The following is a 25,611-nucleotide window of genomic DNA, read 5'->3' as shown; positions in this document are numbered from 1 at the left end:
TAATATCATTTCGGAAGCGGCACGGGTCGACTGCAGGGTCTCGGAGGCGGCCCACGTCCCCGCCGCTGTCGGCTCCAATCAGCACCAGATCCATTACGTGACGCCGACTGCCGCTTATCCTCATGAGCAGATGCTTTTTGGCTGCGGGGAGATTCTGCCGAGACACAAACAACGTGGGAGTCGGAAGCATTTGGACACTGAATCGATAACGTGAGATTCTTCTGCACGTCTCCGTCTAGCATGTTGCACATCAGCGTCAACGAGACTGAGTCGGTGGGAACCAGCTTCCGCATGAAAAAAAACCATCTCCGCGTGGACTCGCCTGTCAGAGCGGATAAACCGAAGCGACCGCAGAATATTCCCGCCGTCGTTCCATTATGATCTCCTTTCACTGCTGTGGTGATGTTTCCGATCCTGGGACGTTCCGCTCCAACATGTTCGTGGAAGGATCAGAACGACATCCATTCGGCACGTTGTCGGCCCACGACGATCCCGAAGGCCTTGAAGGAAGTCTTCTTTGAAGGTCGCGTAATCTCGAATTTTGAAAGCTTGTCTAGTAGGTCTTCACTTGTCACTCAACATCGTTTCCAAGATCATCAGATGTTAAAGCCAGTGACATTTAAAAAATCCTATGTACCTACAAAAAACATCATACCTACATCAACCTCTCTACTTAATGTGTATGTATGTCTATTTGCCATGAAAATTTCTAAATGTTAATCTTGAAACAACATTTTTGTTATTTTATTGTAAATTTACGTAATTTAAATGCTAATCTTCAAGGTATACAAAGAAACCAAGGGTTCCAGAAGCTAGCACTGTTAGCCACTAGCTAAGCTAACAAGTCCACCATTAAAATGTCCTTTTAGTTGAAATAATGCAATATTATTGTGTGTTTTTTTGTGCGTTATACGAGTTAAGTTAACTTCTAACTATATTTTATTATAACTATATTTAAGTTTCTTAGTCGAGCAAATAAATTAAAGTGTGTGGTGTGTGCTTCAGACCTTGGCTCATACAAGGGTTTGTTTAATTTGAGGTGGTTAGGTTCAGCTTAAAATATGGTATTTAACCCCGTTGTTATCTCTGGATCAAGGTGCCCCGGTGGCCAGAAAACAAATGTGTTTGTGGTAACCCTTGTGTTGTCTCTGGGTCAAGATGAATGACCTCCACCACTGCATGTGTATTTCTGGAAGCAAGGGATGTTATTTCATCTTGACCCAGAGACAACACAAGGGATACCACAAACACATTTAGGATCAAGAGAATCCTTTTAATCATGAAAAGATCATGTTAAATGAATGAGCTCAGTGTTAATTCTAGCATAAATGTTTTTTGAAGAAATGGAACAAAAACCCCTTTTCTAAGGCTCATGGGAGCAACGCATTAAGGATCATGGAACCACCATGAGATGTTTGACTGCACCCTGACACTTCCAGTGCTGTTCCGCTGGTAGATAAAGGATAGAAACGACTCAGATGGTCGCTGCCATCATCTGAACCTCTTAACTCCTAAATGGATCTCAGAAGCAAATCTCTGAACGCCCGACGTGATCGATAAACACTTGCCGCAATAATCTGCCAACCTTTCGGCCGCGGCAGAGCACCACCTGCGGTGATAATCCCGCTTTTCTATCTCGCCGTGTTTGAGTCTCAAATCCATTTAACGGCTCCACTTTGATGCAGCGCGGCGCCAAGGCCTTCGCCAGAGTGACGGATGAAAGGGATTCCTGGAGTCACTCGCTCTCATGCTGTCCCTGAGTTTCTAAGCGCAAAGATTGTCACAGTTACACGTCCTGCGAACGAGAAGACAGTGACTTCTCGCTGCTCCTGGTTGAGACAAAAGACCGAAAATCCCGGCTCTACCAGTTCAGTTTTACAGCAGGAAGAGTTTCATCAAACTGTCTTTAAGTTCCTTAAGAGTAAATTAAAAGAAAATGGAAGAAAATAGACCAATTGGTTGAAACACCAGTTCCACCACACACAGTTCCATTGCCTCTATTTTTAACCAGTGCGAACGTTGCATCAAGACAATCCGACCAACAAGAAGCAGCTGCGGCTGATTCTCCAGCTGCAGCTGCTGCAGTCGGAAGTCAAGAGTTTGAAGATCGTCTTTTCATCGCATTACATTTAGGAGATGCTGCTTATTCAATTTTGTCTCTCTGAGTGGAGTCTCTTTCAATTCTATGTCGGGTCACACTGTAAGAAACGCAGATGGTTCGGCTTTTCTCAGCTGATTCATGGTGATACGTTTTAATCAAACATCTCTCTCACCTCCTCACGCAGTTAGTAGTCACATTTAAAAAAGACACAAAATAAAAGTTTGGATGACTTCAGTGTTAGCGGTTCCATTAGTCTAATGTAAAACGTTCGAAAACGCAACCGTTTAGCAACCATATGCTACGGTAACTCCACTCCAGTCTCTGGGCTGCGAAACACAAACACATAAATTCAGCTCAGTGCTGCACAAGCAAGTAGTAAAATAAAAGCAACTAGTTTAAAAAATAATCTATTTTTTGGACTTATTCTACAAGTCCATATTCTGCCACATATTACCTTATAAGGGTAGCGGGGGGCCCTAGAGTTGGGGGAGACCCTGGACAAGACACCAATCTGTCGCAGGACACACAAGACATACAACCATTCATACACAAATTCATACCTATAATTTCCCCAAATTCCCATTCAATCTGTGTGTTTTTGGACTGTGGGAGGAACCTGGAGTGCCCCAGAGTAAACCCATGCAACACATGGAGAAAAAAACCCTCAATATATTACGCCTTGGGAGTGAGACTGTGTTGGGAGAACATACCAACAGACACAGAAAGGCTCTGAGTGTAGAAGCAGAGCGCATAGTTGGCTTGTACTTTTACTTGAGAAGACTCTATTTTAGATTCTTTACCACTGGTAACTGAAAGTATACCAGAAATACTGACATTGCATATTAGGTTTAAGATGGATGGTGTTTGGTTACAGTAAGAAAGTGTCTGTGGGTTTACAGATGAAGTGAGGAAGTTGTGGTCTGGGTTGGGTTAAGAGATAGTGCTGGAGTTTAGGGGTTATGTAGGCTCAAAATAGTGTATTTAACCCTGTTGTCATCTCTGGGTCAAGTCGCCCAGAAAACCCAAAAATGTGTTTTGTGGTATCCCTTTTGTTGTCTCTGGGTCAGGGTGAACGACCTCTACCACTCCATATGTATTTCTGGAAGCCAGGGACGTTGTTCACCTTGACCCAGAGACAACACAAGGGGTACTACAAACACATTTGATTTTGGGTCTTTGGGTCTCCTTTACTTAGAGAAAACTTGGCTTGGTTAGGTTAGGGTTTTGATTTAGGGTGAGGAAGGTAAGAGTTGGAGATAAGGGTAGGATTTAGGAATACTGTTAGAGCAGGGTTATGGCGGTTTGGTTACACTAAGGCGTCTAGGGATAGGGTAGTGGTTCAGGGTGACAGAATGCGTCAAGAGACAGGTTAAGGGCATTAGGGTGCAGTTAGGGGTTAAAATGTAAAAAGAAACAATTTCTTTAAACTTTTATGACCTTGTGCATTTTAGTTATTATCCAAAAAATCTCCTGTTGGTTCTCCAGTATAGTTTTGGATCTTAAACCTGGTCAAAAGAACGATGAACAAATATAATCTCATGAGTTATAGATGAAAAGATTCTCAGTTCAAATCTCACCAGTGTCCTGTGCACAAGCAGACTGTTTTTGCTCACACAAACACACACCGCCTGCCGATTATCCGGCATAAATAATCGACCAGCGTAAATGTAAACAGGCCACCAGTTTTGCTCCATTTGAAAGGCAACTACACGCGGGGAGGAAAGCGGTGAATAATAGATGAGAATGAGCTGCTTGTTTATCATCGCGAGAATCCTTCTAGAAATGTTCGTGGAAACACATGCAGGGAGAAAAAAAGACACTGCAACCTTCTCTTTAAACATCATAAAACCGGTAGTTGAAATGCTTGGTGATGTTAGGGTGACATCTGCCACATTCACAAAAAAACGAAGATGCCTGAAGCTAAAATAGTTTCTTCATTCAGACCTCAGAACGACCCCCCACCTTGTGTCGAAAGTTTGAACAGAACTTTCTGTCAGGTCTGATCAGCGCCACAGCGACAGGATGATTATCAGTAGAGCCAAGTAGAATTGAAGGTTTTTAACATTCTGCAAAGATCCGAGGACCCGGCACGGTGCCCCAGGGTTGTGGCGGCTGTCACACTCGTCGATCCACAAAAACATCAAAATGCAGACCCGGACGTTCTGCCAAGTTTTTCTCGCTCGCGGGGCTTTCGGTCCTGGCGCGAGGAAGAGTCGGTTTTGTTTTACAGTCAATGATGCCAAGTTAACGTTGTTTTATGTAATCAGTAGTTCAACCTTTTCAAGTTCAAAAGATCTGGGATTCAAATGGAACTGGTTCAGTTCTGGCATCAGAGCCAACACGTCCAATTCTTATCGAATTTCTTTTTATTGCAAGTTGAAGACTTCCTTTCAGATTACGATCCAGACACCGACACATCTAAGCTCTCACGACTGCACGGATCCAACTAGACTCATTATAGAGAACTTTGTTACTTTTATTTATTGTTGATTTTAATACTTGAGGGTACATTTGTTTGGGCAGAAATAGCTCATCAGAGCTTGACATAAGTACTGATATTTAAACATTTATTTTTTATAAAAACCAAACTTACTTTTCTACATTCATAGAAAACAATTGAATTAAAACACTTGTTAAACAATAAAAGGTTGATCTATACTTTTGGTTTGTATCATCAATCACTCCTTTCGCTTCCTTATTACTTTATTTTCTCCTACGTCTTTAAATCTCAACAAACGAGTGGTTACGAGAGCATACTCTGTTATGATGCAATCACGGCTTCACTCCTCCTGCAACCAGCTGTAATAAACCCGCTTTGTTTATACAATGAGTCCCTTGATGGTGGAGACTTCCAGGATTGAAGGCGCGTGGTGACACACCCTGATACTTGACCAATCACTGCAGTGGTTACAATAAACAAGATTTAATCTACAGAAAGTGTTCAGTGTTTTCAGTGGGCGGGGCTAGACGGATACAGTGAGAGAACATTTTTTTTGCGGTTTTGTTATTCAGATGTTTCTTCTTTTTCTTTCTTTATTTGTTTTCGTCTTTTCTTTACCACGATACTCAAAAACATATTCAAGTACTAGTATTTGAATATTTGAAAGTTGGAAACATTTTTTTTTTTTAACAACATGATAAACTTTATATTCATATACTATATGGATGGATGGACCTTGAGGGTACATTTAATGTTTTATTTCGGATTCTCCGGCAGCAATAACACACACCCATCCAAACAAACAATCAAAATAAATCAATGAATAAAATAAAATAAATACAATCAACACATACAAAAGATATAAAAAAAACATAAATGAATAATAAAGAAAGTAAAAGTGCATGTTAAGCATGAGAGAGATCTATTTAAGCATCTTATGGCAGAAGGTTCTGCAGTGCATGGAGAGGAGTCTGTTGCTATGGTTACTCTATCATAATAGTTTTATTATTATTATTACTATATATCTACTATTATTCGGCTACTACTACTTCTGCCACTATAAATTCTCATACTTTAACCGACGAAGCAGACTTCAGTTAAAAGCGTCTCTACATCTTCCTTGACAGAAGTGGAGCATCTAGAGCGCTCGTCGCCACCAAAGCCCGCCCGTCTCGCCGCTCCATTCTTCAGGGTTAATATGCGTCGCTGACTGAAGCTGCCGGCGGAGAGAATCGATAACCTGATGGAAAGTGTTCAGGACACCGCGGGGCGTCCTCTCCAGCCAGGATGATCGAGTCTGATGGGTTTTTATTATATTTCCGGTGTGCCGCGGCGTGCTTTCGCAGCAATTAAGGCCACCAGGCTTTTACCTCGCAACCTGCGGACGACAACATGTGTCCTACACTCTGCGTGAGCCACATCTGAAGCAGCCGCAGGGGTGGTTACATGTGAGTCGTTTACCTGGAGTCAGAACTACAGGTTGAGGTCAGTCCCAGTATAAGCAGATGTTGTATCGAGTCGTTTGGATCTGACAGTTCAGAGGCTTCACAGACAAAACCTTTCCTGCTCTTGCTTGTGTTTATTATTTCTAGTAAGGGGTCTTGTTCCTTAGTGAGGGAAGAATGAGGTGGTAGTTTGGACCTAAACAAAGTGCAGCCCTTTGACTGTATTTCTGTGGCCATTATGAGGTCAAAGATCATGTAAAAACGAGAAAAACATTTGTATTTATTTCTACTGTTCATATCTAGGCTCTAAACATGACTTTAGGTCTTTTGTTTTAAGAATTTTGGCTTTTGCTTTTGTCAGAAGATTTACTCTTGTGCTATCTTAGGGTCAAGGTGACCCAAAAACAAATGTGTTTGGGGTGTCCCTTGTGTTGATGAACGACCTCAGCTACTGCATATGTATTTATGGAAGCCAGGCATTGTTTTTGGGCCTTCGGGTTTCCTTGACCCTGAGAAAAGACAAGGGTTAAATAGATTTGAGTAAATATAAAATAATGTTTGAAAAAAAAAGTGCTTTGATTTTGCAGATGTAATTAACAATAAAATCAATTAAATCATACTTTCTGCATATTAGTCTTGATTTTATAGTTTTTCTCCCTCATTTCATTCTTGACGGCCCCTTACAACAACCACTGTTTCAAATGTGGCCCCTGAGGAAATAAAATTGCACCCCCACTGTGGTAGATGGACAGATGCAGCATCTTGTTCCTAACTCTCACCTGTAGGGGTTGACAGGTAACGTCTTCTTTCCGTAATTTGCAGAACATCATCAAAGCCAACACTTGTTCGTTCATCAACCAGTTCTAATTGACACTACAACCACTAGATGGTGGCAGAGACACCAATAACACCATCAACCGAGATCATTCCCAGGTGGTTTATAACTGTGATGTAATTGTATCTTCAGGTTACATCACTCCTGCTGAATGACTCTCGATCACTCCCCCCTTGGGTCGATGCTAACGCAACTTCAAAGACCTGGTTAAGGGTCTCCTGGGGTTCTCCACCTGGTCCAACTCTGAATGAACCTCCTCATCTGCAACATCTCAGGATCTAAACCAACACACAGTGAAACCTGCGACGAGGAACAGAATTAGATAATCCGGGACGGCGCTCCGGAGGGAAATCCGTCTTCTATCGGTGCGACTGCAGGCTCAGGTTGATCAAATTATCTTCTCCTACATTGTCTGCCGCTCTGTAGTTCTCTGATATCGCCGGAAATATTGAAATTCGTGGAAAACATCTTCTGAGCTGAGCGGGTCCTCTGAGAGTTTCCTTATCGGGGAAAGAAATACTTGGAAGGCGGTTTTGGTATGCTGAACATGGCTGCCTAAAAACACATTATTTTTTTTCTTTTTCCTCTTCAACGATTGAGGTGAACGTTCCAGCACAAGGATTATCCTGGAGGAATCTGATCCCGTTTTTTATTTTTTATTTTTAGTATTTGACTACTTTATTTTTGTTGAAGAACCTCGTCGAGACGTCGACTGAATTCTTTGATTTGGGAGTCACTCTTAGGTCGGTGGAGGAATATTTTTCCACACTTTATTTTTATGGTGTTTATTTTTCCAAGGTCAATCTTTTTTTGCCCTTAAGTACTTTTATTTCCCCCTAGCGATGGTGACCTATTAATGTTTTTTCCATCAAGTTTTCTTTCTTAACTTTCTGAACATTGTATCTTCAAAGGTGTATGTTTGGCTTTTATTTATTTTTTCGCATTTACTTTCGAAGGTTCTTGTTTTGTGCAGTCGGCAAAACATTTAATTCAGTAATTATGTTGGTTAGATTTGAAGCTGATCTCTTCCATTTTCTCTACTTTTAAATATGATTTTACAAAATGTTGCTATGGTGACCTCTTTATTTCGTGATTCTCTTTTTTCAGGCTCTTTCGTTTACTGTTATTTTACCTTCAGATCAAACATCTTTTATTTAATAATGAAACATGTTTGACTCTTTCCTTTCCTTTCCTTGTTATCTCGGGTCACCTTTAAACAGAGACAACACAAGGGATACCACAAATGCATTTGTTTTCGGGCTTTCGTGCCACCTTGACCCAGAGAAAATAGAAGAGTTTAATTTTATTTTTTTAAATTTCTTATTAGTTGTTACTGCATTTACAGTACATTACATTTTTTCATCAACTAATCCATCTTAGATTTAGCAACAATAAAATATATTAAACAGTATTTTTTTGCCTCTTTTTGGAAATAGAAGATTCAAAACGTGTGTCAATGAAGCAAAAATAATAACCGAGTCTGTGTCTAAACGACTTTGAGTAGAAATAAAAGGGTCAATATTTGTTCACAGGAAAATCATCTTTTCACCATCAAGCCTCACTACGTCTGACCCTGGCTCCGACAGAAGACAAATGTGCAACTAAAAGCCGAGCTTGTTCACCGCGGCAGCATCAAGGTCCTCGGAGGCAAGAGCTGGAAAACATCTCTGCGGGACCGATGTCCAAGGCCGACCTTGCAGGTACATTGAACGTTTAATCTCAGACGGATTCCAGCTGATGGAACGAACAGGACTCAAAGGGATTTTTATTATCGTCGTCATGGAGGAAGCACTTCTGCACCAACAGGGGGTGGAAGCTCCGCTGTGTTCAGAGATATATGTAACATTATGAACATCCTGGATCTGCGATTTCATTGTTAAATGTGACCTAAAAAAACATGTTTATTTTGTTGACGTCGCTATAAGTTAATGGTTCAAGGGGCTCAGGTTGAGTCAAAATGATAATAATAAAAGTGAACTTTAAAGTGATTATTTTGAAATGGTGTGTTAATTTAACAACTGGATGTTTGATCCTGAACTGTTCTTTGACACTGAACAAATAAAAAGTTTGGTTTAATTAAATGCATTATAGAATGTTTTCAGGTCTGACGAAGCTTCATGAAGCAGTGTCATTATTTTCAGAGCCCACTAGATTGCGGTCTCTGGACTATTTTCATTCATTTTGAACAACTGCTCTAATAAAAAATATGTTTTTAAACTGATGGCGCCACCTACTGACCTCTAAACAACATGACACTGCTTCATGAAGCGCCATCAGCCCATCACCAGTATTAGAATAGTTAAGTGTAAAAATATTACTTCAATGTATATCCTAATTAATTTTACTACACTTTACTAACCCAATACAATTATTTACAACAATATGTTTTCAGTATATTAATATAATTATGACATTTAAGGTTATGTGTTCTTTCTATTGTCTAGAGTCTAGACTACTGTCTACTAGAAGTGCCAACGATATTTTGAGAAATTCCTGTTTGTGCCGCATGTTAGCCTGTTAAAAACAAACTTAAAACAAGTTTTCGCAAACAATTTTCATGTCGAGGCTTCAATACAAGATGGACGTTTGGACGAGCATTTGGATGTTTTTAAGTTTTTCCTTTTGGACGAAGATGAAGCAAACCTATCAGCTAGCCTAGCATCATCCGCTAAAACAATCTCAAATATATACTTGTTTAATGTTTTTTTGGAACAATTCCTTATGTCAAGGCTTCAATACAAGATGGACGTTACAGACGAGCAGTATGGATGTATTTGGATGTTTTTAAGTTTGTTTTTTTTGGATAAAGGTGAACCTGAGCTTTATTAGCACATTAAAATGAACAAACATTTTTGTCTATAACTCTGAAACGGAACTGATTACTGTAAACAAATATAACCAACCCTTAAGACATGAGGGCGAGTGACTTTTATTTGTGCTTAAACAACTTATTAATTCTCCACCCTGGGCTCAATACAAAAATGATATTGTACATCCTTATGCCTGAATAAAAAAAACGAAAATGAAGGTTCGTTGTTTAGGTCAGATTTTCCATCAATAAAAAAATGAATATGTAAAATCTAGACCCTTGACAAGTTGGAGAGACTATAGTTCCCTCATTTGGAAATACTCAGTATTTCCCTGAAGAGCTAGAAATGGTTTCATGGGAGAGAAGCGTCTGGACCTCTTTGCTCTGGCTGCTCCTCACTCGACTTGACCTTGGAGAAGCGATAGCAGATGGACAGATAAACATCGGCAGAAGTCGGACTTCGGGGCCTAATCGAGTCGTCGCCCGAGTCCAAATATTGTGAAACTCTGATTCCACTTTATTTAGACTTTGACGGATTTTTTTCGTATTTTAATTCCAGAGCAACTTTCTAAAACGGCCATCAGCCATTTTGTGATGGTGTCAGGACAAGAAAACTCTTCAGTCCTGAAGGAGCTGATATCTCTATATCTGCTGACCTCATGTTTCCACAGGGAAGCTCCGCCGGTTAAAAAAAAAAAAGCACGGACTCCATTATGCTGCTAAAGTAAACGCCGTCTCGTTTCCAGCTGGCATTTTTACGTCTCCCTCGCTCAGCAGTTGATGAAGAGTCGCTTGGCTGTGGTTCCGGAGCCGCTGTTGGACCGGCGCCTGGCCCGGGGAGCCAGAATGGAATCACAGCCCGCTGAATAAATCTGTTCAAAGATGGAGGTGACAGACGCTCGTATCATCCGCAAACCAGCGAGGAGCTGACGGCAGCACAATCAGTTTCGCCACAGTTGGCGTCGTTTGCCCTGGCAGGATGGAGTGTGTTTATCAACAAGAACAACAGCAATAACAGGTATTTAATGGCATCAGAGAGAGGAGGCCCACGACAGGTGATAATGAAAGTGTAGATCTTAATTCCACAGTATGGAGGGATAAATATCGCGCACACAACTTCCTGGGCAAATGCGTGAAAACCTCTCGACCAGGGGTGAAAATCCGAGTCACACATGGAGACCATTTCTTTTTAACAGTTTTAGTCAAAAGCCGAACAATATCTTTATTAAAAAACTGTCTTTTCATTTTCTGAGGCTCAACCTATGTTTAAGGAATTTGATGATAGTGTCAGTTGAAGAAGGACAAATGTATATTATAAACATCATTTTTGATCAATATTTTAATGGAATAAAATGGTTTGTTGTTTGACAAAAATAAAGATTTTTTAATGACAAATATAAAAAACATTGGCCATGCCGCAAAATTGATTTGAAAATTTGGGAAGAATAAAAAAAAGAATACATGAAAATTAATAAATATATATATAATAAAAGGTTAAACATTGGAGAAAACCGATTAGATCATAGAAAAGGTCACCATGGCAAATACAATTATATAATAAATAAATAAAAGTAGCTGAAAAAATAGAAGAATAGAAAATCTTACAGTAAAGTCACTTCCTTCTTCCTCCTCTTTTTCTTTTTGTTCAGGCATTAATTATATATTTGTATTATCCATTACAGATGAAGCTTCATGAAGCAGTGTCATTATTTTCAGAGTCCACTAGATGGCAGTTTTTTCCTTTGTTTTGAGCACATTTTCTCATTGAAAATACATAATTTGTACACTTATGGCGCCACCTACTGACCTCTAAACATCTTGACACTGTTTCAAGACGCTTCATCAGCCCATCACTACTATCCATCACCCGCCTGGTCTCGCCTGAGGGTTCTTCAGTGTGGGATCTCAACTAATAGCACAAATGCTTAATAAAATGTACGTATAAAAGTATGTCGCACACAGACAACCCTCTCTCCTGCACAAGTGATAACCTCTCAAACCTCTCAAATCTATTAGACACACAACAACCTCTGGTCCACAGAGGAAAAATATACGACACTCTTTTAGAAAAACGATCCGTTGTTGAACAGCTTCTCATCCTTGGGTTTCGACAAAAGACACCAGACTTTTTAACGTGAATCGCACTCGTTTTTTCTTTCGACTCCTTCAGTCAAAGGGAACCTTTTAAGATCGTATTTAGTTAATTGAAGGGAAAGTAAAAGCCTCGGAGCGGTTTCGGCTTCCTGGAGTTTATTTTCCGTCTGAATGAGCTTCAAAACACTCAGCAGAGATTGAAAACGCCGCCACACTCGCCCCCCGACCGCTGGGATCCGATCACGCGCTCGTGGAACGGCGCCGGGCTGCCCTTTTTTAAACAGCACGTTAAAGGATTTGACCCGAAAACGTCCACACGAGGTCCCCGGTGACCCAGCAGCCGTCGTGTCGGCGACAGCGGGGACGTCGAGTCGCGGGTTAGATGTAATTATTCAGTCGGAAAGGTTGCGAGTGGCAAAGTCGCAGGACCCCCCGGGGGGACCCCGAGCAGACATAAGCCCTCAAGTCTGCGGCAGTTTCCTGGTTTGGCGTCGGATCATTAACGCAGAAGATAGGATCCTGAGACGAGGATGGTATCCAGGGGAGCGTCACGGTTTCTGTTGTGAACCTTCAACCAACGACGGCGGTCGGGGGAGGTGAAGCTTCAAGACGAAAAATGGCCATTTTAGCTTTTTTTCGGGAATGGTGCAGTTCACTATATCGCCTGAGTGGCAGTGTTGAGCGAATGATTATCAATTATTTTTTATAATCATCTCATTAATATAGTTTCGTGTTCAACTCTTCTAGCTTCAAAATAATGTTCCACGCATAGATTTGGACGTACTCACGATTGGGATTTTCCCCCGAAAGAAAAGAAGAACCAGAGAAAGAATACATCGACTTTATTAAATATAAAATATACTTCTAGTAGAAAAAACAGCTTCAAGTTTGTTTTTTTTTGAAGTGCAGGAATCAAAAGAATATCTTAGAATCCTCGGCGTGAAAATGTGCTTCTTTAAAGTTCTCTGTGAAAAAAATACAAAAAAAAGATTCCTCCAGTATTTTTTTTAAGGCAGTTCAGAGTTCAGCCGTGCAAGTTTGACAGAAGGAGAAAAAGAATCTGATCCTTCTGGTCCCAAAACAAGTCGGTGAGCTCGCAGTCCTGCAGACGAAAGAGAGGACGGAGTCAGACGGTGAACGAGTCATGCTTCTCTTTCTTTATTGGAAATACACGGTTTTTGAGCATCTTAAAAAGTTCTTTATTCACCATATTTTACTGGAGCACCAGATTATATGCGCTCTTTGATCAAGTATTTTACGCGTTCCTTTTATCAAATACGTAAAAAAGCGAAAGCATAGACAACATTATTAAACTTTAAAAAAGAATATTGCAACAGAAAATGTAAAAAAAAATGTGAATTAATAAATAATGACTGGAGAAAAATTCATGATTCTATAAGTGTAGGAACAGTGTAAAAAAAAGCAATTCAGAATTATAATTTTTTTTAATTGTCTCCAACAAAATCTTTGTAAATATGTTTTAAAAATGAGGATTAAGGAAAAAAAATTGTATAAGGAAATAATATGTCAGATATTAAATATATATAGTTTTCTTGTGTTTAGTTTTTTTATATATATATATATTTTTACAAATTGTGTTTTCATTTTAAAATAAAAATTCAAAAAGCATTTTGCATATTGATGCAACAAACAATTTAAAAAAATTAATTACGAGACAAAAATCCAATTAAACGTTAATTTTAGTGGAACTATTTAGCAAAAATCTCAATTTGCTGAAAAATAAATCTACGAGAAGTCGTACCTGTTCTCCGTCACTAGGTCCCGCGGTACGATCGGACTCTGGATGTGGAGGTTCTTTCTCTGACTCGATATTTGGGAGGGGAGCTGAGTGCTGCCCCCACATGGTCACATGATCGCTGAGTTTTCACCATCCAATCAAAACATCTAGAAACACAAAATCACGTTAATTAAAGACAAAATTTGACAGTGTTTTTCAGGGTGAGACTCGCCTGCAGGTGCCATCAGTCGCTGCCTCGGTTGAAGCGCTCCAGCACGGTGGCGTTGGTTCTCTCGAACAGCCACTGCTGATTCAGCGAAGACGCGTCGCACGTGTTCATGAAGACTCGCCGCTCGCTCGGGGTCGCGTCGATGCAGCTGTTGCTCACCGGGTGGTACAAACTCTTGTCCTGCAGAAAAACGTTAGTCCCGTCAGATGACGTACTCACTCTCGCTAGCACGTTAGCCACACGTGCTTTAGCCAACGCGGCGTGACATGAATCCATTTTCAATGTCGTGTCACGACGTCGTTTTGAAAAAGAAAACCGTTTCGCCGACAGGTTCACTAAACCGGATCGCAGCTGTGATGAAAGACAACAGGCTGTTCTTCACCGTCGCTCTCCTGACGCTCGGCAGCTGGCAACGTTCGCTCGTAACAATTAATGATTTGATCGTTAAGAAGAAGAACTCACCTTCCTGTACCTCCACAGCTGGTTCCCCTTCATGCCGTGGCAGTCGTACAGAGTCACGGGGCTGCTGTGGGACACGGCGTCGAAGCAGACCTTCCTGGTGTGCATGGGGTCGCCCACACGGATGTCCTCGCGCCAGCCCAAGGTCAACACCTGCGGACGATCAGAGTTCATGGACGGTTCCTATAATATCCTAATAGGAACTGCTCCACCATCTTGATTTTTTTTATTTGTTTTTCCTTTAATTTTTTTCATTTCAAGTACATTGGTGCCTTCCTAATTTTAATGGTTTAATTTAACATTTAAAATGTTGAACCTTTACGTTTTTTAATAATTTAATTCATATTTTCCTTATTGAAATAATTAAATGTGTTGTTATTGAATATTTAATTCAATCATATGTCATGGTTTTTGTTTTATTAAAACAGAAAAACATGTTGTAAATTCAACATAAAATTGTTGAAAGTTCGATCAAGTAGCTCTGTATTGACTATAAGCATATCTATCAGCTATCATACCAACTTTTTTTATATTAAATTCAAAAGGCCAGGAACTGAACTACTTCATTTTTGATTTATTGGAATTACAATTCCAAACTCTATGTGTAAAAACATTATTTTGTACTGAAAGTATTCAAGTTTTTATTTAATTATTAAAAAAACAAACAAATCCAACCTTTCAATATAGAAATAATTGAAGTTAATTGTTGCAAAAAAACAAATAAATGAGTAAAATGTTCTTTATCTTTAGACTTAGATTGTATCATCTTGTTCTCTTTATTTCTCTTTGTTCTTTTTCTTATTTTTATTTTCATTTTTATGAATAATTGCTGTATTTCTGTGTCTAATTGGGAAAAACTATTTCTCGAAGGAGACCTCCTGAGGGATCAATAAAGTTCTACCTAAGGTTTCAACATTTGAAAAGTTAAATTCAACCATTCAGTATTCTAATGGTGCTGAGATACTATTATTTTGTTTATTCATTTATTATTTTTTTCTCCGTTTCATATTTTTGTCACTTTTTCCACCAATTATGTCAATCTACATACGAGTTGGAGGACTTTCCAGGGTGTCCCTCCCCCCGCCCTGATTAGCTAGGACAGCTCTGAGCCCGACACTAGAGGAACGATGACGTGTATCGACGAGTGAAACTCACCTGCCCGTGACTCCAGCTCACCTCCCCTCGTCCCCTCACACAGTTCTCCATGCGGATCGGACTCCCCGACACAAAGTGTTTAATCTCCATGCACATGCCACTGCCCACATTCCGGATCTGCAAGACAGAGACCGGATCACGGAGGTGAATATGATACGGCCTGATCCTTAATGACACAACCGTGGGAGGATCGAATGAACGGAGAAGCAACATTTGACATCGTGAGCCTTAAAATCTCCGCAATCCACCTTCAATGAAACGGACTCTGTTGCCATGGTTACAACACATTTACATGGTAATGAAGACCTCGTTAAGAAAGCATAAACCCGGTATCTCGTCCACGGATTCAAGAAGAAAAAAAAAAAGTGTGGAATATGAAGGCGAAGATTTGATTGAATCCATTGATTTTTTATTGACATCCACATGTCACTCAGTACCACACGGCTAATGAAGGATCGAGTTACTTCCTGTTCTGCGAATTCATAGTTTTCACGACTGGAATTGGACTTTTATTGTGTTATTGTTAATGTGTTGGTGAAGGAAGTTTAGAGTTTAAAAAAAAGACTTAAAACCTCACAGAAAATAATTTACATTATAGAGTAAAGGGAAATGAAAAGTATTTTATGAAATGTTAAGAAGGAACAGTGATAAGAAAAAGTCAATAAAAAGTAAATTTTACGAGAAGAAAAATGAATAAAAATAGAAATTTCACCTTATAGGGTAAATAAATCCCCTCCTCCCCGTCTACTTTTTTTTGTGAAATGCTTAATTAAAAAATAAAAACACTGGGTTTTGAATCAAAAATGCTACAAAAAATACATTAAAATTAAACGGATAAGAAAAAAAAGATCCTTAAAGTAATAATTTACATTGATGTTTAAAGGGAAATAAATAAATAGGTAATGAAGTTTTACGAAGGTACACTGTAAAAATTGATAAGAAAAACAACAAAAAAAACAAATGAATAACCAGACTTGTATATTGTTAGTGCTGCTGTGTATGTGAATGAAGTTAAACCTGGTCAACATTGTGAGAGACTTTGGTCTGTTCCGATTGTCATCAAATAATAGTTTTAAATGACAATTTTCTGCTCATGCTAGTGATAAGAAAAGTTAAGATAAGGTCACTAGCGCGACTGTACGTAAAGGATAAAAAGTCACTGGATAGCCAAGAAACAAACTGCACCTCTCCCCAGGCGGCAGCAGGGGGCTCCACTGGCGGGTAGTGCTTGGGCAGGTCCCAGGCCACCTCGCTCATGAACCACTTGAAGTTCTTGCAGTTGAGTCGAGTCCTCAGCTCCTTCTGGGCCGTCATGTCTCCGGCCGACAGGTGCCGGTACTCGGGCCGGCGCTGGTACACGTACTCGGCGTACTCGTCCATCCACACCTCGGCGACCCGCTTCAGGTTCTGAGCGAGGAGACAAGAGAGAGAACAAGACGAGTGATACCAGCTCTCTTGTAAGACTCGGGTTTGCACTCAGAGGGATGCGTTTGCTCGAAGACTTCCTGGATCTCAAGTCGACTTGTGACACGACTCCCCGACATCTTTGTGTGTTACAATGAAAACAACATCGGACGGTTGTGTTGACCGAGACTGTTTGTGTGTTTTCTGCATATTATCCGTCTATGTAAATGTAGTTTGTGCACATTTAAAATGAAAACTAATGTAAAGATTACACAAAACAACAAAAAAATTACACAAAAAATATTTACAGTAAAACATTTGCCGGAAAATATATTAGAAAACATTAGAAATAAAAGATATAATGAAATTGTAGTTTATTTTCATTATATATTTACTACTTAAAATAGTAGAAAAGTATAAAGTACAATTGGAGAAAATGATTGACTAAAGAAAATTAAATAGTATTTAAGGATATATATTAAAAAATAAAAATATAATCTGATTTTTAGGAAAAATTAATAAAATACATTAACAATTAGAAGAATAAGAAAAAAAACATAATGTGTTAAAATATAAAAACTCATTTAAAAAAAATATGAAGGTAAGATAAGTGAAAGTAAGCAAAATGAAAATATGTTTCGTGTGAGCATTTCTAGACGTGCTTTTAGAAGCGTGTCTTTTCTTCTATGCATCTCGGACACGCCTGCAAATACTTGTGCGAGTGTTTGTTGTGCACAGATCCCTTCAAACATCTTTTGCACTTATCACAGCGTGTGTTTTCTGTGTTTGTTCTGAACATAGATTTATGTGTGTTCACTGTTGCCTTGGCGACCTTGTCCGGCGCAGAAAGACGGTGGATAACGAATCGAAAACATCTCTATATATATTTAAATGTCCATTTTCTAAAGGGAAACGGCGACGGTGACAGAACAGGAAGCTCTTGTGTTTCGTCGCACGGGAACATAAAACAGAGCACATCTTTCTTCAGACTGTCATTTTCACAAACAGGAAGCAGCATCCTGACACGGCTCCCACAAACACAGGGCCCGTGGGTGAGCGAGTCTTTAATCACGACTTTCCCTCGGCAGCAGAGCCGAGCGCTCGCCGTCATCAGTATTCCTGCTGCGGCGGTGAAAACTGTTGATCAGGGCGAAATGGTGCCAACGCCACACTGAGCCAACTTGAGTCCAAATCCAGAGCGGCCGCCCCGAGACTCTCCGCCGCGTCCCAGATGATTAAGCTCCAAAGACAAAATTCTCATTTGTTCTCTGAAGAATGGAGGGAACAATGCGGCTTAAGCGACAAGAAAGAAAGAAAAAAAACCACTGCCTTTTTGTTCTCAGAGGAGCCCGAGAGAGAGAAACTCTGACTAAGATCGAGTGGTTTGACGAACATCTATCATCTATAGTTGGATGACTTGAGTTTGGGAGATTCCCATTAAATGAAAGAATAATTTAACAATTAAATATTAGGAAAATAAATATAATTTATTTAAAATGTTTCATACTTTTAATACAAAAATTAAAAAAAAAGTTAAATTACTCTCAGTTTAAAAAAAAAGTGGGCCCCAACTCAGTACCAGTCCCTGAGGCATTTGATACCGGGCCGCACAAAATCATTGTGGATATTCTATTGATTATAACCCTCTGAAATAATTTTTAAAAAAGGACAAAATTGTCTTTAAAGTATAGTTATCGTGCGGCTCTTAGCTTCAAAACGCTTGTTTGAGTCGAGTTTAATACAAAATAAAACCTGTTAACTAGTAAAAAATAGTAAAACATAAACTCTTAAGAACTAAATTGTCCAGTGAGACTCCTCTTTTCTTTATCACATTGTTAAAACAAGACACATTCAGACACAATGGCACCAAGTTAAAGCGAGGAGACACACACATACAGAACACCATCGTCGGCATACAATCAAACACACATGAATGCAAACACACAATCGTATTGTTGTAGCCGGTCATGGGCTCTTGCGAGATGCACAATTTGTTTTTCTCCTGATCAAGCTGATATACTGAGGTCCAGGTAAGCGTCACTACAGTTCGTATTAGATCGGTCAGATATGAGGCACAGTTCTCCGATGCCTCTCCCAGGATTTAAGCTTGATCAAGAAATACTCAAAATGTCAGATTTTTTACTTCATAAGATGTTGAAAAAGGGTAAGGAAAGTTCACTTTCTATGTGAACCAATTTTAAAATGAACAAGTCCAGTTCATGGTTCTTCTTTTTCAAAATCAAATCGAAATCAAATTATACATCAAAGTCCTCAATTATTACGTCTGTTTAAACGTTAAAAATATTCATCAGATTTAAAATAAGATGAATAAAATATAAGGAAATAAGTGACTCTGACATTTAAGTGGGCATATAAAAATTAAATAGCCCTTTACGTTAACTTTTAGGTTTATTTCGTCTATTCAGTTTAAAAAAGGGTGTGTTTTGTTCAAGCAGAAATCCCAGGGGAGGCACTGGAAACTGTGCCTCATACATGTTTGATCTACCATTAAAAAAACAAACCCTAACCCCTCCCCCATGAAGTCAACCATTTCTTTTTATCCTTAAATAAGTAAATTAAAGCAGTTTTTTTTTTGATCAGATTCAGTTAATTCTTCCTCACTCGCAGAAAAAAACATTTCTTCTGTGTTTCATCAGTTTCATCAAAGTCTCACCTTCGCCAGGCTGATTCCGCCGGGGATTTTGTAGGGGACGTACTTCCTGTAGATGTGTCCTACCCTGGAGCACGGGATGTCCTCCATCCGCCCACCACACATCCACACCTGCAGAGAGAAAACACAAGTGCATGACTTCCTACAGAACAGAAGTGAGGACGGAAAGTCTGACTTCGAAGAGAGACGAACTAGTCATAGGTGGACTTATTGGTCTGTGGAAGTCATGGTCTTTGAAAATCAGCCATACTTTTCTCTCTTTCCCAGTTAGCCTGGAACCTCGGTTACCTGAGATATGAGACCATCCATCAAAGTCTGGTTCTCTGCTGCAACTAGCCATGGGACAGTTGTATCCGAAGATAACAATTGTCAATATCTATCATTACACACATTCAGAATGTAGACTTTAACGTAACCTCGGAAAACATTATGGAAACTGTTCTCTCAACATCAAACTGAGCGGAGAATTCAATCAAAATAGTTGTCTTGCTAACGGCTAACAGCGCTAGCTGCACTTCGCCGAATGTAACCATCACGAAAAAACGGTATATTTTGATGATACGACATCAATTCTGTTTAATAAATACTATAATTTGTAATAGCAAGTCAACTTGTTTTATGCTGGGAAAACATTGAATGTTGGGAAATAGATGTAAACATTTATGTCTTCTTTATCAAATATAAGGCACTTGGTCACAGTTATAATATAATATTCGGGGGAATTTAATGACCCTTAAATTCCATGTCCTAACACGGACCTCCACTCCGCTATAGAGATAATTAATGTACCCATTAGCACAACGATGCGAATGGGTATTCAATTTTGATTGTTGCGAAACGATAAACCAGTTTAGAGTATGGCTGCTCAGCACCTAAAAAAGGTGATGGTGCAAGTCCAACATCATGGTATTTCATCACGTGTAGTCCAGGTTCTCCGCTGCCAACTGAAGGATAAATATCATCAATAAAACAAGGTGAACTCACGGCGGTTTAGAGACGCGGCTCACACTGAAGTGACTGTTGAGGTTTGAGACGCGTCTTGACCAGTTCAGGTGCAGCAGACTTCACTCCAGAGCCATGAATAAAACAGCAGCCGGGCTCCGAAGGCTGTAGTTTATTTATTTAATAAACCTGACGTGTCTTTCCATAAATAAAAGATGGAGACAGAGTAAAGATTCGCAGCACGTCAGTGTTTTTTATGAATAATGAGACCAGAGTGACGCCTCCTCAGACTGACGGTTCTAGAGAACGGGCCTGTTTGACCATTTAATAATTTTAATTGAGGATTAAAACAGTGGATTTAAATATAATAAAAATAAATACATTAAAAAAAATGAGGCTAGAAGAAAAATGTACTCTTAATAACCTTTGTTTCTGAAGAAAGAAATCAAGAAATCCAGGGAAAAGAAAACATAAAAACGTAAAGATGAGAGGATAAATTACAAAATACAACAATTTGAGTTATATATAATTAAGTAAGGAAGACAGAAAAACAAAAAATAATAATTTTTAAAACTAAAATTGAAAAGATCTTATGAAAAATATGTCTACAAAAAGGGTTTGAAAATTATGACGTACAAATGTAAAAGAAGTGTGCTCAAATTGCCAAAAATATAAAAACCCTTTTACATGAGGGAATAAATATAAAATAAATAAAGTAAGAAAAATAAATAAATTTGACGTGCTGTCAGGTATGACCATAAAGAAATGTGAAGATTAAATTAAATGTTTACAACAATAAATAAATATTTAAAGTGATTGTACAACAATGAAAACATATAGAATATAATATAATAGAAAATGTTTATTCATCCCCAGAGGGGAAACACACTTTTACAACAGCACAGTTGAAAAAAATAAAGTGCAAGGAAAAAATAAATAATAAAAGAGATAAAAAAAAAAAAAACGATCTTAAAGATATACAAATTATTTAAAATATTTGAAATGTAACACTATTAACAAAATAAAATAAAAATAAAATACAATAAAATTAAATAAAATTAAATAAAATTAAATACAATAAAATAAAATAAAATAAAATAAAATAAAATAAAATAAAAAAAATAAAAAAATAAAACACACAAGAAGAAAAACACACTACGGATTAGCATCAGGATATTTAAAGTAGAGAGTTAAATATCCTGACACCAGTTGGGATGAAGGACCTTCTATAACGCTCCGTCCTACGTATGAAATAAAATAACATATATTTGTACTTAATTCTTAATTATTTGTAAAGACAAAAAACAAACATTGACATGAAAGTACCAAAAAATATATCTCACGATCCAATGTGACCAACAAGCCAGGATTTCCCAGATTTGGATATTCATTGAAGTCATCATTAACAAAAACTACCAGAGGATAATGATGGTCTGATGAAGCTTCATGAAGCAGTGCAATTATTTCTAGAGCCCACTAGATGGCGTTCTCTGCACTATTTCTATTTATTTTGAACACCTGTTCTAATTAAAAATACATTGTTTTTAAACAAATTGCGCCACCTACTGACCTCTAAACAACTTGGCACTGCTTCATGAAGCTTCATCAGCCCAGCACTACCAAATAAAGAACTTCCTCATTCATACATTGAGATCTAAACTATGCTGAAAGAAACTTGCACCAAAGTTCGTAGAAGATTTGATCGTTTTATGCGTTCTTGTTTTCCAGCTGGCAGAAGATTACCAGCAAACTTTCTTGGCACTTCTCAGGAGCTGTAATTACTTCTGCCCCACAGTCTGGAGAAGTTGGTGGAGCCGTTTCAATAATAATCCTGGGCCACGTGTGTTTGCTCGCACGCCTCGCTCCTCGCCGTGCGAGCGCGCAAAACTGCACGTTCCCACACTGGCGCGTTGGCGACACGGCTTCAGATTAAAGTATCAGTAGATGAAGTGTTCTACACCCGACGAGGTCCTGGCAGCGGTTTGTGGTGAGGATTAGCAGAAGAGCTCGCTAATCTTCTCACCTCAGGAGACCATGCGGCCGCCTTCGTTGGCTGATGGGAATCTGGCTGGAAAGTAAATTGAATATCTGAGCGAGTAAATGAGTCCTCCGCCTCCGCCGAGCCCAGTAGAAGAAGCAGCCGCCTGTTAATCTGGGCGGAAATAATAACCTCTTAATGATGTCGGCTAAATTATTTGGGAGCTTCAAAGCAGGATTTGGAAAACTTTAAGTTTCGGCAGTTAGAGATTTGAATCTTCTTAGAGGGTTTCTCTATCTGGTGACTCGAGTTAATGACTCGCTTAGACGGATACACATTCGTGCTGAAAAGATCAGACTGGACGATATTGAAGCAATAAGTACTTCCATTCATTTCTTATTAAAAAAAAGGAGCGTTTCAGTGTGAAGATCCATTTCAATAGAGTCCAGATGGAAAAATAATTCAACTGGATATTTAAACTTCACAACATGATAAAAACTCTGAAAAAAAATGAGTGAATTAATCAAATACAGATTAAATATCTGACATTGAACTGAACTAATATTTATTAATGTCCAAAATAGGTTCTACCTCGAGTCTCAATCAAGTCTATGGGAACTAAAATTAAAATGCATTTTTAGACTCATATTATCCCTCAATTACTTGTTTTGACTTCTTTTTCTACACCCAATTCTTTGCTCACTCCCTCTCAGTAAACTCATCGTCATGTTAAACAGATTGATACCGTCGTGTTCACTTTTTAAACCCGTTTAAATTGGAGCAGAATCTGATCCAAGCCGATGTTCTCAGGTTTAGATTTTCTAGATGGACAAAATCTTTGAGGAGCAGCGGTAATTCAAAATTTGTCTTCTTCCGTTAAATCAATTTTCCATATCAGTCATTCTTCACTGCTTGTGCAGCATTAATGACGTGTTTAAATGTTAAAAAATTCGATTTAGCATGACTCACCTTGAATGAGATCTCGTACTGTTCTCCGCCCCAGATCTCCAGCCCTGTGTCGTATCCTCCGAGCTCCCAGAACCACTTCCTGTCCACGGCGAACAGTCCGCCGGCCATCACCGGAGACCTGCGAGACACCAGAGAGCTCTTTAACATTCTTACATTTCAAAATGTGTTAGATGAGTCAGATATGAGAAACAGGTCTCCAGTGCCTCTCCCAGGACTTGTGCTTGATCAAGAAACCCTCAGATTCTGAAAATTCATCTTGTACAAAGATCAGTGGAGAATTATGTACTTTTAGCATTTCGATATAGAAACATATATTTATATACATTAAAAGGGGGCCTAGAATATCAGCTCTTGCACTTCAATCAGCTCTTATTAGAAAAAACAGTAGCTGCCGTATTTTCCCCAGAAGAGCCTCTGAGGGGTGAAATCAGAGAGAGATGTTTATCTGGGTGACACACTTCCTGTCGGCGTAACGGAGACGCCAGGAACAGCGGAACCAATTAACCTCCTGCGGGGAATGGCGGCTTCTGTCGAACTCGCGGCTCGTTAGCTCTTCCACCTGATCGTAGCAGCTGAGCAGCCGAAAAACCAGGTCAACAGGTGGCGACGTTGAACACACGCACCTCCTCTCCCTACATCTGATCTTGACCTGGAATGTCTCCCTTTGTTCCCCTGACAGCGAAGACTACAGTGAGTGTGAACATTTGCTTATCAATCGATGAACCAAAAACATTTAATTTCACCCCGAAAAATTTGAACTACAGATCTGTTGTCTTTAAATTGCGATAAATAACATACATAGTATACATACAAAGGAAATACTTTAAAGTATAAATATAACTGTTCAAGGTCTTTTTATTAAACTTTTTAATTTTTTGTTTATTTTCTTTCCCTCACCAATCTTATCTATTGAGCCTGTATGACTGAAAAGATTTTTCCAACGCCTTTGATCTTTCAGTCACATTTAGAATTTTTCAGAGGTCAACTGGTTTATTTTCTTTTCGTGGACATGTTAAAAAAGGTGCTATGACTAAATTAATCTATCCTTTTTTCAAAATATGTTATTAGAAATTACTGATTTTAGGGTTCAAATGTATTAATATACTTTATTGTATTGTATTGTATTGTATCCTTTGTCTTTGTTATTTTTCTTTGATCCATGTTCTTTATCTTTAGATTTAGATTGTATCATCTTGTTCTTTCTCTTAATTTCTCTTTATTCTTGTTCTTATTTTATTTTGATTTATTTTTTTTATGAAAAATTGCTGTATTTTCTGTGGCTATTGGAAAAAAGCAATTCTAATCAATAAAGTTTTACCTTACCTTACCTTATTGAATATTATTTTGATTGTTTAAGCGCTTTGTGACCTTGGTCTGGAAAAGCGCTATACAAATAAAAATGACTTACTTGCCATCGTTTTTCCTGCCAGTCTAACACAACAAACACTTTCCATCACTCCCTCCCTTTGTCTCACACCCTCTCAATGAACTCAGTGCCGCGGCTACTTGTGTTTATCCGCTTTCCAATAAGACCGAACAATCAGGACCAGGCGAGTCTGATCTCGTTGCCACTACTCACACAAAATGACTTCCTTTTGTCTCACTGGGGGGGGTCTAAAGTTAGTGTAAGGTCAAAAAGGGGGATCGAAGAGGGATAGTTGTACCCTTATGTAACGTGGCATTATAAGAAAATAAATTAGGTGCAGTCTAAATTAAAATCGAGTGAGTCATCAGTGCCGCAGTGAACTATTTGTCCTTCGTTGATTGAATGTATGCTTTTAAAATGGCAGCCACGCCAAAAAAAAAGGAGGTTCATTAATCTCTCCCTCCTGCAGTGCCCTTCTGTTGAGGCCATGATTGCTTTGTTTCAAACTTTTTGTGCGCTTCAAATAGCTATTTTTAAGAGAGGTGATTGATGGCAGCGGCTTCATAATAAAAGTGTCTGCTCCGCGGGCGACTGGGACTCCGACTGCACTCAGACGTCCGTCATGTGTTGCTAAAGAGTCTGCCGTTGTTGTCTCGCGCAGACAACTGAGAATTCGAAAAAAAGGATTTGATGTTTCTCTGACTCGGCGCTGAACTCATCCGTCGTCACTCCTCCCCTTTGCTAGATGCCGTTTTTTTCCTGAAATAGATGACTCGAATCAAACTGTCAGGAAGCGCTCGGTTCAAATCTGACGTTTCACTTGAGAAAACATTTTTGGTTTTCAACCTCTCGGGGTGTTGCTTGTTTGCTGCCGTTGTAGTGTCCTAGCTTAGCGTTGATGACAGAAGAGCCCCAGTTCTATCATAGTTGTCCAACCAGAAATGATCAATTATATCAGGGGCAGAAATGTTTAACC

General features: G+C 39.0%; 1 protein-coding gene and 1 long non-coding RNA gene across 2 annotated transcripts in view; both read right to left on the bottom strand.

The window, feature by feature from the left end:
- Positions 1 to 12,551: 12,551 nt before the first annotated feature.
- On the bottom strand, positions 12,552 to 13,629 carry LOC148066184 (uncharacterized). The gene is made up of 2 exons (XR_015713300.1): positions 13,487 to 13,629; positions 12,552 to 12,826 (listed from the first exon to the last, which is right to left on the bottom strand). It is a non-coding gene; the product is annotated as an uncharacterized LOC148066184 (long non-coding RNA).
- A 71-nt stretch (positions 13,630 to 13,700) lies between these two features.
- The window catches only part of LOC148066183 (polypeptide N-acetylgalactosaminyltransferase 10-like), a 45,399-nt gene continuing 33,488 nt past the window's right edge, over positions 13,701 to 25,611 (bottom strand). The window contains exons 7-12 of the mRNA XM_087807867.1: positions 23,270 to 23,387; positions 19,384 to 19,491; positions 16,491 to 16,712; positions 15,306 to 15,422; positions 14,154 to 14,303; positions 13,701 to 13,871 (exon numbers count right to left, since the gene is read on the bottom strand). Of these exons, the coding sequence (XP_087663993.1) occupies positions 13,707 to 13,871; positions 14,154 to 14,303; positions 15,306 to 15,422; positions 16,491 to 16,712; positions 19,384 to 19,491; positions 23,270 to 23,387 (880 nt within the window). The 3' untranslated portion in view covers positions 13,701 to 13,706. The remainder of the gene's footprint in view (positions 13,872 to 14,153; positions 14,304 to 15,305; positions 15,423 to 16,490; positions 16,713 to 19,383; positions 19,492 to 23,269; positions 23,388 to 25,611) is intronic.

The sequence above is a fragment of the Callionymus lyra genome, chromosome 14 (genome assembly GCF_982586985.1).
Source record: "Callionymus lyra chromosome 14, fCalLyr1.hap1.1, whole genome shotgun sequence".
NCBI classification, from domain to species: domain Eukaryota; kingdom Metazoa; phylum Chordata; class Actinopteri; order Syngnathiformes; family Callionymidae; genus Callionymus; species Callionymus lyra.
Note: the sequence above shows the minus strand (reverse complement) of the source record. Positions and strands in the feature narration are given on the sequence as shown.